Source organism: Bactrocera dorsalis, chromosome 1 (genome assembly GCF_023373825.1).
Source record: "Bactrocera dorsalis isolate Fly_Bdor chromosome 1, ASM2337382v1, whole genome shotgun sequence".
Lineage (NCBI taxonomy): Eukaryota > Metazoa > Arthropoda > Insecta > Diptera > Tephritidae > Bactrocera > Bactrocera dorsalis.
The window spans coordinates 75,923,980-75,942,968 of record NC_064303.1 but is presented as its reverse complement, the minus strand read 5'-3'; the positions used below and the strand labels follow the sequence as shown (position 1 = coordinate 75,942,968).

The window sequence follows — 18,989 nt, the reverse complement described above, 5'->3', positions numbered from 1 at the left end:
CAGGCTGTTACTTCACAAAATATACTCGAGATCTTTGCACTAAAGCTGGAATAAAAGGATGGGTTAAAAACTCCAAACAAGGGACCATAATAGGGAAAATACAGGGTCCAAAAGAGGAAGTTAACAGGATGTAAATATTAAATTTAATTTAATGACAACAAGTTTTGAATAGGATTTAGAATAGCATCCACCGAATTCGAGGTTAAAATGGGTATGATATAGCAGCTTCGCCAAATTGAGAATATATATATAAGTATATGAATGTATATATATGTAGTTGCCGCTGACTTATTGTTTTTAAGATATGTGCAATTGAAGTTCATTAATGCAACGCGATGCTGTTGCAAGTGCTGCCAAAAATACCCGAAGAACGTGATATTTTGACAAACTTACAACACCGCTGTCAGGATTAACATCTTGAGCACACCCTTAATTTCAAGTTCTAATAGAAATTGGTAACGTAACATATCTATGCTTAAAAGTACATTCGTACACCCAGAGAAATACTCGTATTTATAAAGACACCGTAAAATTTCATATTTCTCTTGGATAAATTGGTGTAAGCGTTCTGGATTTTAAATTTACAGGATGACATTTGATTTATTTCATATTCATTTGTTTTTCTAATCGCAGTAGACAGTGAATATTTAACAAGAACCGATATCTCGGAGCGAAATATTTATAAAGCCACAAGGCGCTTATTTCCTTCCATTACTTGTTTAGTCGTGAAAAATAAGACTACATATAAGTTATTAATTATTATTCCATAAATAATTTAATTATCTATATGTTTTAACTTTTTTCGAAATAGTAAAGCGGGAAAGCTTTGACAGAAGAAGAGAAAGGAAAAAATATTGTCAAATTGAGACATTTTAAGACGATTAAATAGGTCGAAGGATATTGTAAGAAATTTTTTACAATTAGGGACCTATTATGGAAAGGCCTCCAAAAGTGAATAAAAGGCAAAAACGTAGCATTAAACAACTTATTATGCAGGGAAATATAAGTGAGAGACAAATAAGGCAACAAATTATTTTGGTGATAGGAGTACAACGAATACAACAAATACTTATGCCCGGTTTCACAGTCCATACTTATGTATGTTGTGCTTAAGATAAAACAGGAAAATAGTGTTTTACAGTTCATACTTAGGTTATGCTTAAGCACTGAAAATTGGAGTCTTACAACCCTATTCTCATGCCCTCACAAAAGTCACCAACCTCACTACAGTGATGTTTCTCACTGTAGTGAGGGTTACCTTATTCTGGCCAAAATTCAAAAGCTCAAATGCTCACTATTCTCACAAATATCTGTGGCGTGTGAAAGCAGCCATCATAATAGAAAACATCAGTGTTTATTTTGTTTTAAATCAATATTTTACATTTTTTAAAAAGTATTTGAGCATGGAGGAACTGTTCTTTGTATATGCAGAAGTCGAATATATCTGTTTTCTGCGTTTCCTGGCGTGTTTGTATTTTTACGGGCATGGCTCTTAGCAAAAATGCGTTGGTAATAGTTATATGCTCTATATGAGCCAATCCTCTGTAAAAATAAATATATGCATATATACATATATGTAAGTTACTTTCTGTCTCTGTACATTTTACTTCCTCTAAGAATGAATAAAAAGAAATCTACATATGTTTAAATAATTCATTTTATTTTATTTCATTTTTTTATTTTTTTACATTTTTATTATTACTTATTTAATTATTATATATATGAAATTATTGTATATATATATATATATTTAAAATTTTCAAAATTACTTACATATGCTGATTATCCATTTGTGTGTCCATTTTTGTTTGCTTATTTTTATTAAAAAAGCTTTTTGACAGCAAAAAGCTTTTTACCTCAAGTGGTGACTTTTTTAAGCTTTTTTCTTATGAGGTTTGAGCAAGAATAGCCTCACAAATTATGCCTCACAAGAAATCTCTCAAATATTTCATATTATCTCTCAATATTTTTCAGAATAGGGCTGTTAAGCAATGCTTAAATAACAGCTGATTTTTGTTTTGAATTTGCTTTGAATTTTCAGCGACATCTTTCGTAGCGTAGGGCAAGTGTCCGTTCGCTTGCACTCAATAACAGCTTATACTTTTCCTTCAGTTCCAATGGGTGCTCCGACTCGCTAGTGATGAAATTTGGGGTTCTTTTGTTGTTTTCATCCATTTTTGATATAATTTTCCTCTCAAATTTTTGTATTGTCTGTTATAATTTAAATATTTCAAACATATTTTTATGAATGACATTTGTAAAACATATATTGCCCACAACGTTGCCATATATCATAATAAAATTTTATAGAAATTAAGCATTGACTGTGAAACGCAAACGACTGCTCAGTTTGCAACAATGCTTAGCTAAGATTTTATTTAGGCACAACTTAAGTATGGACTGTGAAACCGGGCATTAGATGTAAAGTAGATAGTATTTACTACAAAAAATGCGCCAAACCGTCATTGTCTGACAAACACAAATTAGCCAGGCTTCGTCGCCGGAAAATATCGCTTTTGGGATGAAGAGAGGAAAACGGTTATATTTACTGTCGAAAAAAAATTCAATTTAGATGGCCCAGATGGTCTCCAAAGAGTCTCTAAAGCAGAAATGTAAATGAAATTTTGGTGGCGTATCACTCAGATTTTGGGCTGGGATAACCTACAGAGTACAGAGAGAACAAAATTGGACTCGGAATACTACCTTAAATTACTGGATGAAGTTCTAATTGACTTCAGAGAGAAATTCATTTTTCAGCAAGACATTGAACGATTCATCGTTTCAATATCACAGCTGATTTCTTGCTGGCTCGGAATATAAAATTTCTCGATTGGCCTGCAATTAGTCCCGACCAAGGTTTTCGGACAGGGACCTTTTGATAACGTAAAATATCTAAAAAATGCCGTCGACGAAAAATTAGCAACAATTGATCAAACCGTTATACATTCTTTAATGAATTCATTGATAAGATGCCTGGAAGAGGTTACTGCTAATAATGGAGGCCATACATCTTATTAAACATTTTAATTTTCTCTTAAATATTAAAAATATAACGCATTATCAAAGTGGCTTTATAATTATTTCTTTCTGCTTATTTAAATTGTGTTTAATTTTTAGCTAAAACTAACTATACCATTAATTTAATTCAATATTTATTCGAAAATATAATAAATAATATCAAAATTATAAGTTTTTCTTTCATTATTGAACAAAACGAAAGTGGCTCTATAAATATTTCGCTGGCTGTATATGCTGTCAGTAATTCACATAAATATTTGTAATATGATATCTGTTTGTGTACAGATTTACAAAATTATCTTATCTACATTTATAGCCGTTAAGAACTGTTAAGAAATCTGAACAACTTTCATTCAATAGTTAACTTTTGTTCAATTCTATTCTAAATTACATTTTACCATACTTATGCACATATTTTGCAAACGTATTCTTTTCAAATATCATTTTATTTATTGGATCTGCTTTTTTTTAAGCCTAACAATAAGTTATAAAATCTTAAATCTATTTAAAATCTAGACAAGCTCAAGCAAGTTGATTGAACAGTTTTCGTGATACGTTGCTCTTTAGTACGCATGCATAACTCTTCTTTTAAGGCGTTTTGATCGACATATACCAAAGCATGAGCTAAAGGGCTTGGGTGATCTAGGAGTTTAGATATATATTTAATTCTGCTATCTTCTACTTCTTTATTTACAATAGGAATACCAAGATCTTTATGGATATTTTCATTACGAATGTACCATGGTGAACACGTGATTGTTCTAAGCATTTTCGCTTGGAACTTTTGTACTATATCAATATTAGTTACACAGGTTGTACCCCAGAGTTGAATGCCATATATTCAAATCGGCTTTATGACCGTATTGTATAAAAACACTTTGTTGTCTGTGTTTTCTCCACGTGAGCCTTCTATCTAGGTGAATACCAAGATATGTTCGCTTGGAGTACTAAAATATTGTAAATTTTTACTGCCGGAAACATTTTTGGCCTTAGCGAAAATGTAACATTCTTACACTTCTGTTCATTCGCAATTATACGCCAGTTCGCTAGCTTTTTCGACAGAACTTAAATGCTCTGTTAATATTCTTGATGCTAAAATGTGGCAATTGTTACGCCTCACTATAGCTGTGTCATCCTCAAAAGTTGAATTTAATACATTGTTAGCTGTTGGAAAATCTGCTAAGCGGCTTATAGTGTTGGTTTGGTATTGATAAAACAGCTGCGCTATATTATATTTTTTATATTTTAGCGAATTCGTTTTATAAGATGTTAGACCCACTTTTGGTTCCACGAATATGGGTTGTTCACATAACTTTATAAGTACAGGGGCCCCATTCTGTATCTCGTTTCGTAAATGTATTTAATTTTAAATTCGGATCTACTTTATAATTATGCGAAAGTGGTACCACCCTGCGCCAGAATAAATACTTACGTACAATTTTCGTTTGCTCTCTACAACTCAAAAGCTAACAAATATTTTATTCGAAGATTGGATTGAAAATGCGAAAATCGAGTAACAGAATATAAAAAATCCAAATTCGAGTAATTATTTTTTCGAATCGAGTTACAGAATAGGGCCCCAGGACAGAGAACAGCAACGAGTAATAAATTTTTGTTTATACTCGTACTTAAGTACTGTTCCGCTACTATGTCTGATTCTGTCAGTTCGGTTCATGTACTCGAAGCACACCGTTTGTCTTCAAATAGAGAACAACTTTGAATCACTAGCGATCAGCTTATGCCTGATTTGTTTATGAACGTTCACATCAGCAGAAAATACCCGAAGTTATGCAAACTCATGCTTCAATGATTGAAATTATCGGCAGTGTTCGGTTTGTATACTCGTATCATCTCCTAAACACTGACTGCAGCACTGCACTTCTGTTCTATTTCAAATACATTTGTTTGTATATACATGTATGTATGTATATACATATGTTATATGTATAATGAAAATTCCATCGTGTACATATGTACATACAACAAATGTATGTACGTTCTCAATGTAATTTCCATTGTCTACGCTTCGAAAATTTGTAAGATGGGCACATTTTCAAAGCTGATACAAATTATGTATTCCCGCGTTGGGAATACCAAAAAAAATATTTTTTAATCGGACAGCGTGTCCGCTTTATTGACCAAAAACGACTCAAATTTAAATTTAACAATTTGGTTAATTTATACTTATTCTAAGCCACGGAATTATTAAGTGGCGTGATCTATTTCCTAGAATTAGTATAAGCAATTCGATTGCATGTTCGATTGGCATGTGCCGGATGTGCTGAGGTTGCATCGGCAGAATTTGCCAATTGTCGCTTGCGCTGTAATTTCGGGGTTGTTGACATAGTTGCACTTTATGCTTGGTTCGTGCTAACTCTTCCCCTCTTAAGTCAATTGTCCTCAATCGGGATTAATGCATTTGTGGTGTTGAAATTTGTAGAAATGGTCCCCTTTTCGCTGAAGTTGCTTGCGGTGGCTCAATTGAAAATATTAGCTTTTGCTTACTTTTTATAATGATGTATACAATTGTTATTAAAATTATAGTTATAATTATAACATCAGTGCCTATGCTGATTAAATTCCTCTTTTTATTTTTATTCATTAGTAATTAGATACTATTTTCGTGATTTATATGTTTTACATAAAGATTTTCTAATTTAAGAACAAGTTCAGTTACATTCTTTTTCTCTTTAATTTTTGTGATTCGATTTGGCAAAATAAATGTTTCATATATTTTAATGTTAATGTTCAAATACGTCTTATTAAGCGTACTAATATAACAATTTTCAAATTTGATAAGAAAGTTGCCTTTCTGTTTTATTTTTTGCTTATTGCAATTGTGTTCTATTTCTACATCAAAATGCTTAAATACTAGAATACCAGGGACTATTTCAGTGACATTTATTTTATCTATAGTTTCTAAATTACAATTTGCTTCTTCGAATTTCAATATGTTTTCTAAACATTTATTGTGAATTTTTATTAAATTTTTCTCCAAATTGTTTTTTACATCTGTTTCATACATATTGTTTTTTGAATCTATTAATACTTCGTAAGTATCTAAGGCTATTAATTTGTTAGCTATATTAGGAAGTGGTTCAAATCTGATTTCTGAAAGGTTATTTGGTGAATATTGGGGTATTAGGAGGATTATGGTTATGTTGTTGTTTTGAAATATTACTGCTGTCTTGATATTTTGGTAACTGTCGAAATCTGTAATGAATTCGAGTTCTAATTTGGTGAGGATGTCCGTAGGAATTATACCTATTTTGCTGGAAAATATAATTTGTCCTATGTCATCTATGTGGTTTCGTAAAAAGGATATATCGTTTTCTATTTGGTATGTGTGCTCTAAAAATTGAACCTTGTCCTCTAATGACTTTATTTTATTTTGTATGGTGTCCTTAAACGTATTAATGTAATGACTTATTGAGATTTGCTGTTGGTTAATATGTTTTGTTATATTGTTTATTTCCTCGGATATGAAGTTATTAACGCGTACTGTATTCATCGTACTAGCTGTTGTGGATAACTCATTTTCGTGTATTTCTGTGAGTGCGTTATGGATTTCCGTCTCGTCATCACTGTCCATGGATCCTGCTATATATTTTAATCCTTTTCCTAGAATATTTACAAGTCCTCGTTTTGATTTAAAATGAGGGTGTAAGCCGCTTATTTTTGATTGGAGTAATGCAAAGTTCCTATTAACTGTGTCCAAAATTTGTTTATCTTCAAAAGTTGTGATTTTTAGCATGTTAATGTTATTTGATATTAAGACTACTGTTTCCTCGTAGGATGTTAAGTTGATAAAATGAAGTGTTTTGTCATAATGATTAATTATTTTCAGTTCGTTAGTTTTGATGGGTAAATATCCGTTATTATTCGTTAAATCCTGGATGTCGATTTGTTGTGCGTCTACCGTCAATACTAATACCAGCATGATTGTCATGATTTCCCCCGTATTCATTTTTCCTATTAAAGAAGAAATTTTATGTGCTTAAATTCATATTTACTCATGCATTTCTATTTAATGTTACTTTTATGAAGTACTCTACCTGATTTAGTTACTATTGTTGTATTAAAATTTTTCGCAACAATTTCTTTTCTAAATCTAGCCGATAACTTATTTCCTAATCTTCTATTTACTTTGACAAATATGATATCTCCTTCCGCATTTGTGTTTGGAGGTGATCTGTTCTTGTTATGGTATGTAAGGTCTGCGTTTTGTTTCGCTAGGAGTCTGTTTATAGTTTCTTGTCTGTCTTTCTCCATTATTTTAGGGTCGCTATAAACACGTCTGCCAATTTTTACAGGTTTTCTACAGGTTTTCTTCCTGTTGTCGTATGAATAGTGGAGTTATATTCGAAAACTGATTTATCCAACAATTCGTGGAATGAACGGTACGTGCTCTCCTTTTGAAGACATCGCATTATTTCTTGTAATGTAGAATGGAAACGTTCTACCTGTCCGTTTGAACAACTTGTATACGGAGCGGTTCTAAAAATATTAATTCCGAATTCATTCTCTATCATGAAGTTTATTGCTTCAGAATTAAAAGATTTCTCGTCTATTGTTTCTGGAACAAAGGAGAAAAGGATATCGTGTAAAGGCTGTCTGATGTGTTCCGATGCTCTCGATCGAATGGGTTTTGCTATTGCGTATTTGGAGAATTTGTCCATCGCGGTTAGAACTGATTCCTTACCAACTATAAATATATCAATGTGCACTATTTGGCCTGCGAACTGTGGAATAGGTGTGGCCTGAATTTGAGGTTTTATTGGACGTCGGTCATATTTGCTTTCCTTGCATGTTGCACAGTTTCTTATAATTTTCTTTATTTTACTTGCCATTGCAGGAAAATAGTACTTTTCCAGAATTTGCATTTTATTTTCCCTAGTATTACTGTGTGCTCTATTGTGAGTTTTTATAATGATCTCTCCCCCTTCTTTTCCATTAGGTATATCTTCCACTTTTATCTGTGTGAACCTAACTCGGTATTTGCTAAAATGTAATGGGTAGACCTCTTGTATTTTGCCCATAACATATTCTTCTGCTTTTATACAGTTTATAACTGATGGTTTCAAATATCTTTTTGAATTGATTTAAGGGTTTGTTCGGAATAATCAGGTTCCGTAATTATGTGTCTATGATATGTAAGAAACACGATTTTAAATTGATACGTAGATGTGCTATCTGTTTTTAAAATTATTTGGTTTTTGAAAGCGTTTATAGGGGTTCTATGCTATAAATTAAATTATGGGACGAGCTATCATTCGAATTGGTTGCTATTGATAGACTGTTAACCTATGATTCCTTCGGAGGTATCCTGGATAGTGCATCTGCTACGACGTTTTGTTTCCCAGGTTTATAATGTAAGTCGTATGAATATTCTTCTAAGGCTGCTTTCCACCTTTTCATTTTGCTATTGTTATTCTTATTGCTCAAAGCGTAAGTGAGCGGCTGGTGATCAGTAAAGATTTGTACTTTAGCTGAGCCATATAAGTAATTCCTAAATGAATTCAGAGCCCAAATTATGGCTAGCATCTCTTTTTCATTGGCGGCGTAATGTTCCTCCGCCTTGCTCAATGTTCTTGAGATAAATGCCAAAGGCTTTGAGACTTGCGATAGTACGGCTCCTATTGCAAAATTGGAGGCGCCTGTTACCAGTTCGAAATTTTTCTTATAATCAGGATATGCAAGTATCACATCTCTGGAAGTGAGTGAACGTTTTATATTATTGAAAGCATCTATTGCTTGTTCATTCAAAAGTATTTTTACTTTTGCGGATTTGTTTTTCGATATTCTACCTTCTTCCCCTCTCAGAAGAGAAGTCAGTGGTTTTGCTAATTTCGCATAGTCTTTTATGAATCTTCTGTAGTATCCTGACAAACCAAGAAAACTGCGAAGCTCTTTTAAAGTTATAGGTTCTGGAAAGTTGGCAATTGCTTCAACTTTTGCAGGATTCGTTTTTATGCCATTTGGAGATATGACATACCCTAAAAATTCTACTTCCTTTTGGAAGAAGTGAAATGTGAAAAAAGTGCTCTTTTTCCGTTTTGGTAAATATAATTATGTCATCGATGTAGACATAACAGTATTTTCCTATGTGATCGCGCAGGATATCATCAAGAGCGCGTTGAAAAATAGAAGGAGCATTTTTCAAACCAAATGGTAAACGTGTAAATTCGTATTTACCATTGTTGATGGAAAATGCCGTTTTTTCGATGTCAGATTCTCTTAGAGGAATTTGATGAAATCCGCTTTTCAGATCTAACACTGAGAAAAATTTGCTTTCGCCGAGCTGCGAAATTACTTCTGTTATTTCAGGAATTGGATATCTGTCTGCTGTTGTGACTGAGTTTAATTTTCGGTAATCGATGACCATTCGGTACTGTTTATTCCCCGCTGAGTCGGCCTTTTTCGGGACGATCCACAAGAGTGAATTGTAGGGAGACCAAGAGGGTCTTATAATTTTATCATCTAAAAGTTTCTTTACCTGCTTTTCTACCTCTGATTTGGGAGATGCTGGGTACGAGTAAATTTCGAGTAAACAGGAGAGTCCGTTACGGTTCTTATTTCTCCAACAACTTTTGTTGTATATGTTAATTTTTCGTTCAGCTCCGCGAACAGATTTGGGAATGCGTCTACTGCTTGCTTAATGCTAGTCTTCTGCTGTGACGATAAGTGCTCGTCCTTTATATGTATTGCATTTACTGCCTTTGATGGAAGCTGCTTTAGTTTCATTTTTATTCGATTTTTTATTATTAAATAATTTTCATTTGTGTAGATAATTGCTTGAAGCTCTCTTAATGTATCGTTTCCATCCATCGAATGTCTTTAAGGATGGCATTAAGGAAAACTTGATTTCGTTATCTAGACCAAATAGTTTTAGCATTGTGTGTTCATTAATTTTAACATCACCTGTTACTGTTTTTGCAAAAAATGGGTTTTTATTTTAAATACGTTTTTTAACCAAGTGTGGTTGAATGTAGTTTTTACTAAGTAGATCCTGTATCTACCAAAAACTTAAGAATTTTCCCGTTATCAGCTCTTGCTTCAAAATATGGAAGCGAAGAGCTCATCAAGCTAAAAAATGAACTTCAGATGGTTCGTCTTCCAAATAATCATTTTCCACATCTTTCCACATTGTGGCAATGTGGAAAGTTCTTTGGGTTTTCCTTTGTTGCTGATTATTAACTGATGGTGGTCTTTTCCCTTGAAATTGATTTTGAGGAGTTCTGTTCATATAGTTAATTCGACGTGATTTCATACTCTCGTCAACTTCCATGGGTTCTGACCGGGGTTAAGGTTTAGGTGGCCTGGGTGGAGTACTTGTATGCTGAATTTGGTTAGGAAATTGTTGTCTAGATTGCCAATTTGCTAGATTTGGTTGTGGCAAGTACGCCAATTTAGGGTAAAAGGATTGCAGTTGTTCCTGTGAAGAACGTCGCTTAGGATAGATTTGAGGAGTTTGGTATGCCGTTTTCACATTGTGAGCATGATTCATGCGAAAATTCTGATTGTCTAGTTTCAGGCATAAATGAAGGGCCTGAGGTAAGTCGACCGGTTCTCTTATTCCCAGTAGTCGTGGGAGGTCGTCATTTAATCCTCTTATGAAGGTGTCCAAAGCTTTATCCCTGTATGATTGCGTTATCATTCGTAGAGATTCGTTGCTCATTTCGGTACATCCTAGTTTATTTAAAATTAATGAGAGGTGTTTGTATACTTGCTGATAGAATTCAGCAACCGTTTTATTACCTTGTACTAGAGTTGTCATTTGATACTCTAAGGTGGATAAGTCACGCTTGTCGGCATAATGCATTGCCAGACATTTTGTTATTGCTGACCAATCAAGTGGTGTGTTATAAGATTCTAATGCCATATCTGCATTGCCTACAATCTTATTTCTAACTACACTAAGGATTCCGTAGTATTTCGGGGTTCCTTTTAATGGTTCGTATATATTTAATATGCGGTCTACACTTTTTTCCACGATATGAATTCTCCTGGGCGGCCAGAAAATTCTTTTAGACACTTCACTACATCAGGGATCCTATCTAAACCGTCTAAATTTCCTCTATGTCTGTCCTCTATAGTTTGATCAGTTGTAGTTGCCAAGTTGGCATCCGGATTTAGGGTGGCCTGTACTACCTTTGGTCCTTGCTGCTGTAGTATATTTGTCGCTATATTCGCTATTAATGATGTCAAGTCGTCTATACTTAATTGAGTGTTATTTGTCGCTTGAGGAGTGGATTGGTTAGAAAGAAGAATGGGAGGTCTGACCAAGTTGTTGGGATTAGCCATTTTACAATTTAATATAATTACAATATAATTTAAATTAATTTAAATAATTCTTATAATTTAAAAAATTTTTTTCTTACTCTAATCCTGATGTTTCTGGATGCTGCTGCTGCTGGTTTACTTCGTTGTTAATGTTGGCAAATCGTACAGCCCCACTCTCAAACACTACACTCGTTATTTTACGTTTGTGTTTTTGTTGCTTTGCTTTTGTTTTCAATTTCTCGGTAAACTTTAAATTTTAGTAGCCGTCGTTGATTATGTGAGCAATAGTTGTTGTTGCTTGTGCTGCTCGGCTAAACATTTTTAGCCATTCACTCGCTTGATTTTAACTATCATGTGTGATCACGCGCGTAATTAATCTTTAACACTAGGATTTTATAATGAGGCTTGTGTTTGTTTTCTGTTTTATATAAAATCACAAATTTAGAATATTGTTCTGTTACAGTTTTGTTAATTATAATAATTACTTTCGTACATATCTACGCTTTTAGTTACAATTACAATTTGGTAGTCGTCAATAAACGCTATTTAAATTGCTTTGTTATTGTTGCTTGTTGTATTTTATCACTGCTAAAGCTTTTATGTTTTTCACAACAATTATTTCGCTGGCCTAAACTTTTTCACTTCACTTGCTGCTATGTCTTTCGATAAAGCTGGCACGTCGATGCCTCCTTTTTACTTTTGTTACTCAGGGACCGCTATCGAAAATACTTTTTCAACCGGGCGCCAGTTTTCCTATCGGACACACGCTGTCCTGTGTTTTATTGACCAAAAATGACTCAAACTTAAATTTAACAATTTGGTTAATTTATACTTATTCTAAGCCACGGAATTATTAAGTGGCGTGATCTATTTTCTAGAATTAGTATAAGCAATTCGATTGCATGTTCGATTGGCATGTGCCGGATGTGCTGAGGTTGCATCGGCAGAATTTACCAGTTGTCGCTTGCGCTGTAATTTTGGGGTTGTTGACATAGTTGCACTTTATACTTGGTTCGTGCTAACTTACATTTTTTGCCTGACATGATTCAAATCAGTCCAGTGTTGTTGTTTGCTGTACCGATAAATTTACTCGTAGATTTACTTATAGTTTACCCAAAGTTTCACATCAATTCAAATAATCATCGCAACGCTATGAACTGACATGTTACGATTGGAACCGAAGCCAGCCATACCGTTTATTCGATCGTGGTTGCCGAAGAACAGATTGTTCGTGTTGCATCAAATCAGTTGACGTTGGCGGACACTCGAGCTGATCAACAATGTTGTATATGCTGAACTGAATTGATTTGATTACGTTTTTGAGACATTCTGTTTGTTCTGATTTTATCATACTAGTTGCAGCTCTCTGGGACAAGAGAGTGATCTGAAGATAGGTCAATACATGTATCAGATATTATATGGGATTAAGCTATATTTTTGATTACAGCAAAATCAATTAAATCTGGTATTTTGCTACGATCACTAAGCCAATGTATCGACTTACCACGAGATATTATTTCAAGGTTATTGTGCCTATTTATAACAGTTTGATACAGCTATCGTCCTTTCGGATTAACTAGTCGTGAGCCCTAATACATGTGTTTTGCATTGTAATCTCCACCTGCTAGAGGTCATAGATTTCTAGAGTTCCGAAAAACTCTTTAAATTGGTTGTCTGTAATTGTAAACCGAGGTGGGCAGTACATATCTGTCAATTTTAAGTCCCTGCAGCAATTTTTCATAGATATTTGGGGTACTCACACCGGTCGTAAAGCATCGTAAAATTATAAATTTTTACACTTGTTTAAAAAAATTAGATTTCATACAAAAATGAGTTTACACATTTACAATTATCTATGCTATGTTTTCGAATCGTTATAAGTTATAACTTTATGAGACTTGTGAAAACCCTAATTGTTCTAGCTTGTAACTGCGCTGTAGCGTGAGATTCTAATGTGTGGTGATTTAATGGTTTTCTAACCAACCCTGTTTTTGCACCATATGGCTTTCCATCTGGGTGATTTGTAACATAGATTCTAAATCCCAGTATAAAGAAATTGTTTTTATAATTATGAGTTTCTGGTAATAACATTACATCAATTTTATTTTCTTCCAGAAATCTAATAAGCTCCAATTTTTGTTTGTTAACACCGTCAGCATTCCATATACAAATTTTCAATATACTAGTTTTTTACTTAAAAAGTTTACCCAAATGTTCTGTGATTTGATTATCTCTTAAATCATATTTTGCATTGTGTCATACATTGTGTAAGGTTGAAAATCGTAAGGGGTATTGGCTTGCTTTTGCCTGATTGCAGATTGCAAAAATACTACACCGAAATATACAAGGGCACGAGAGCACCCATTGCAGAATCTAGTGATATATGAACGGTTGATTCGGTCACTTTATTGTGAATGATTATTATGCATGGCTATTGTGAATTGGCGCACTCTCTGCATACATTTTTAACAAAAAAACTGTAACAAATCTTTGTAATTTAAATAAAAATTATAAAATCTATTTAAAACTTACCGTCCTCAACAATTTAACAACGTAATATGTCTTTATGTAAAATGACAGCTAAAACAGGGTTGCAATTATATTTTTGCATGACATTGCAGGCAAATATACATGGGTTTTGGTCTGAAATATTTTACTGCCATTGCAAATAATTTTCTGCGTATGTTTGTTGTTGTGCCGGTGCACCAAATATATGCAATTCTTGCACCGTGCAAGGGTTTTGCAAGAGCAAGCGAATACCCCTATAGTTTCAACGTTTCCATTTGGTTTGTTTTGGGGCAATTGCATTTGTGCAGTGTTGCCGTTGCCGTTCACCACAATTACATAGCTCCCTTGTGTAGCATTATTTTTAATAGCACCCAGTTGTAAAACATAGGACTCGATTTCAATATTTTCATTAGGAGGAATATTTATCATTTGATTATGAGGTGCTTGAATTCCGATTGACAATTTCGTTTTTTGGTCTTTATATACATGGGCAACCCCTATAGCTTGTAGTGTGATTTCCCCCACAATTACTACATTCTTTATTTAAATCATCTTTCTTAAGAGTACATTTTGATGTGGGATGCACTGTGAAGGGTGCAACATGATTTTGCGTCTCCATACTCTTGACAGTTTGTGCATTGTACCATTTCTTTTGTGGGTTAGGTTGTAAGTGGAATGTGTTTCATTTTTTTAAAGTTGGCTAGAATTTGGCATCAATTCTATTTTGAACATTGATTGTGGGACTTTGGTTCTGTTAAAAATATTTACTGCTATTAAGTACTAAAACCACAATCTTCCAGTGCTTCTTTAATATCGTTAGAGTCTACCGAAGACTTTTTACCTTTAATGACAATAACTAGGCCTTTTAAGCTCTTCAGTTGGTAAGAACAGTAATTCTTGTTTTTGTTTGACAAGTATTTTACAACATCCATGAAACTTTTTCAGTGTATGTTTGAATATTTATTTCATCTATGTTAGCTTTTTTTAAAGGGCACTATGGGAAAAACGTTTGTATCTATTATATTGCTTATTTTTGAGACAAGCGCATTTCAGCTACCAGAGATAAAGAGATCCCCAACTCTCACTGGAAAGGTGAGAACCGCTTACCTACCGAACTTTGACAGTTGACTGGATTGGGTATGTTTTGACGTTTTGCAATGGGAATGACTGGAACGGCCAGATTGAAATTATACCAAAAATATATGTGAACGGAGGAATTTGTTGCCGCCGTTCAAGATCACTAATAAAAATTTAAAACAATGAAAATCAAAAAAATGCGAAATTTAAATATATTTCATGAAACGTTTCGAATAGTAAAATTATATTTCAAATAAACGATTAAAAACATTTATTTATTGTGAACTAACCCGCTTAATTCATCTTTTTAACCCCTTGGCGTATTTCCACGAGTCTGACTCGTGGTGTGTAGAAGTATACATTTGATGAAAAAAGAATTGAAATGTTCCCGTTATTTTCTGCTAATAACATAAACAAACAAACATTGTTTCAGTTGAGTGCATTATCGACTGCAGATCGGTTGTGTAACTATCCATATTTTTTGTTACGCATTAAAATTAAATCGTAGTACATATTTGGTTTTTTGTAAATTTGTAAAACAAGCGTAAAATTCGATGAAATTGGTACAATACAATTGTTGCGTGTATGCCTTCCATTACGCTAGTTTGAAGGCAAGCTGTTCGAGCAGCAAGGGAAGCGGTGACAATTAGCGATCGTTTGTTAAGTGCTGAATACATAGAGAGCGCCAGCCTTCAAGCGACATCTGTCAAATATTGAAATACACACGTTTTTAAGAACACAGTTATTTAGACAGCTGCACGATTACATGACAGCAGGCTCTCAGTTGTCGCTCTCGCTAATTTAATAATATTTCTAAATTTGCCGTCGACAGCAGACAGGAGTAGCGATGTCACTAATATATAAAATGTAAAATTATTCAAAGCTCTAACAAACCGGATGTTATTTTACAAAGAGAAGCATACAATAGTTCTGTTATATAATTTGTAATAACAATTGATGATTTAAAACAAATACGTTTTCCTATTTACTTATTCTTTGCATACAAAATTTTACTTCGAACAAAATATTTAAATTTAAATTAAAACAACGAAATTGTGTACTTAGGAAATATACAGCAGTGTTGTTTTGTGTTCATGCCAGCCATTCCCAGCGGAATATGGTAGACATTGGTAAGCGAGCAAGGTAAACGATGCAGCATGATTGTATCCAAAGATAAAGAAATCCCCAACTCTCCTGTCACTGGAAATGTGAGAACCGCTTACCTACCGAACTTTGCAAGTAGACGTTTTGCAATTGGAATGACTGGAACGGCCAGATTGAAATTATACTCGTACCAAAAATATATGTGAACGGAGGAATTTGTTGCCGCCGTTCAAGATCGCTAATAAAAATTTGATGCATAATAGAATTAATTTTCAATTACAAATAATTAAAAACATTAGGGGTATTCTCTTGCTCTTGCAAAACCCGGTGCACGGTGCAAGCATTGCAGATTTACAACGGCACAACAACAAACACCCGCAGAAAAATATTTGCAAGGGCTGTGAAATATGTCAGACCAAAACCCGTGTATATTAGCGTGCAATGTCACGCAAAAATAAAATTGCAACCCTGTTGTAGTTGTCATTTTACATAAAGACATATTACGTCGTTAAATTGTTGAGAAAGGTAAATTTTAATTATATTTTATAATTTCTATATAAATTATAAAGTTTTGTTACAGTTTTTTTTTATTAAAAATGTATGCAGAAGGTGCGCCAATTTACAATAGCCATGCACAATAGTCATTTACAATAAATTGACTGAATCAGTTGCTCATATATCTCTAGATTCTGCAATAAGTGCTCTCGTGCCCTTGTATATTTCGGTGTAGTATTTTTGCAATCTGCAATCTTGCAAGAGCAAGAGAATACCCCTATTTATTAATTGAGAACTAACAGGCTTAATTCACCTTATTAAGTATTGAAAGATTGAAAGTCAGTGGTGTTAATATATCATAAAATCATAGAAAATGATTTAAGTAGTTTCGTCATATATTAAAAATCCAACAAATAATACAATAATTTGCAATCGTAATAAATGTTGGGTTTTTTAATTTAAAATGCCTAAAAATTCTTATTTTGTTCGATCTGGCCATAATGGAAAATGTTATAAAAAAACGCTTATTTTGAGGCGCTCTCACAGTGGAATAAGTTGGGCATCGCATTATCCCTGATTGTATCGCTTACTCCGACTGATAGAAATTAACACGGCGATATCCTACGAAAAGTATCAGATCACCCCTTTTGTTTACCACAGAGATGAAGAATTCTTCGATGCCAAAGTTAACGAAGAATTCTTCGATGCCTCAATTAACGAAGAATTCTTCGATGCCTCAATTAACGAAGAATTCTTCGATGCCAAAGTTAACGGAGAATTCTACTGTGCCAAGGTCAATGGTAGGATAGAAAAAATTGCATATTAGTTTTGCTTTATCGAATTTCGTTATGAAAATAAGTATTTATGTATAAAAATGAATTTTTTCTTTAAAGGGCCTTTGGCGAGTCTGATGCTTTTATGAGTTTGGTGAACACATCCGATTCGGTGAAGCCTTCTACTTTTACACATTCTACAAAAACTTGAAACCGTATGTAATTATAAATTTCCATCAATGATAAAAACACGAAAAACTTACCAAATAGTAACACATTAAAGTGCTTCACTTTCTTCATTTTTAATTAGTCTTCTCATATGCCTTTTCGATAATATTAATATTATTTCTTTATTCAAAGTTTAAACACAAAATTAAACAAAATGTTTAATTAAAATAGCAGCTCACCTAAACACAACCAACTTTCTGCAAATTTTCTCATAAATTTTATTTCATCAACTTGTATTTGTTGTTTACATATTTTTCCATGTACTTACGTTATTGTAAATATGAACGCGGTAGAATTGAGCTGCATAGCTTACTTTTATGCATTACCTAGTATCGAAGAATTCTACATAGAATTTTCTTCGGAGCATTCTTCAAAGAAAAATGTAAGCGGTGAACCATTATCCCGCTGGGTTGTTATGCTGCTACCTTCTTACAAATGTTCATGAAGCAATGTAAGCATCGGCCGTTGGTCAAAGATAAAATGATTACAAACTCTTTTCTTACCCTCTCCCTTGTCAGCTGGCAGCGGACCCTGATCTTTTTTTTTGAGCTGACAACAAAACACAATCAGGGTCCCGTTAATAAGTAGTTAGGAAAAAAGGCGGGATGCCAGCAGAATAGCGCTAAAACGAACTGCCAAAATTATTGCGTTGTTGAAATTCTGTAGAATTAGATGTTGGAATGCCTAATCTAATATTTTTCAGCTGTGGCATCATTGGAAAATGTTATAAAAAATGCGAGTTTTGACAGCGATTTTTTTTTTTAAGTTCATTTTGACAGATGAAAATGTAAACAACCCAAAATTACAAAATTTTCTGTTTTGTTTAAGTTAAAATTAGTACAAATATGAAAATTTTTTATAATTATTTATGTATTAATATCATCAAATCAAAAAAAAATCTATTTATATACATAATAGTTTAATAGCCCGTTTATAAATTTATAAATACAAACTATCCTTTTCTCCAAGTCAAACATTTTGAAACTCATTGAATATCAGCTGACTGTTCCCGTCCGCATTGCTAACACACTTCCATTATAATAGCGCAACCAGTGAAAAACGTAAAATCGTGGCCCGAGTCAGCTGGCACGACCTATCTGAACAGTGAAAAACGCTACTCCCTTCTCTCTTTGACGTGGGATGACGTGAGAATTCACGACATTTGGATTTTTGCCGCAGCAAACGTGGCAGCTGATTGCTCTCTCACAACGCAGGGCTGCCAATATAAACTTTATTGAAAATAAGATGAATCTGAAGATATAATTATGTGTATATTTTTAAATAGTTAATTAATTTATTAAATTATAATTTAAAAAAAATGAAATATAGAAATAATTTTTACTTTATAGGTATAATATTAACAACTTTTTTGGTATAATCATAATTATCGAAGCTTTCAATTGGGCCAAACAAGTCAAAGAAAACATGATATGCTGATCTCTAAACATATCTACACGTATTTGTACTTTACATACCCATAAAATTCCCTGGTTGAGAAAAAAT

The 18,989-nt window shown here is 33.4% G+C and overlaps 1 protein-coding gene across 3 annotated transcripts in view; it reads left to right on the top strand.

The window, feature by feature from the left end:
* The window catches only part of LOC105232917 (acylphosphatase-2), a 108,234-nt gene that overhangs the window by 82,692 nt on the left and 6,553 nt on the right, over positions 1 to 18,989 (top strand). For all 3 annotated transcript variants that reach the window (XM_049450877.1, XM_049450868.1, XM_049450874.1), the window contains one exon: positions 4 to 130. In XM_049450877.1, coding sequence (XP_049306834.1) covers positions 4 to 130 — 127 coding nt within the window. The remainder of the gene's footprint in view (positions 1 to 3; positions 131 to 18,989) is intronic.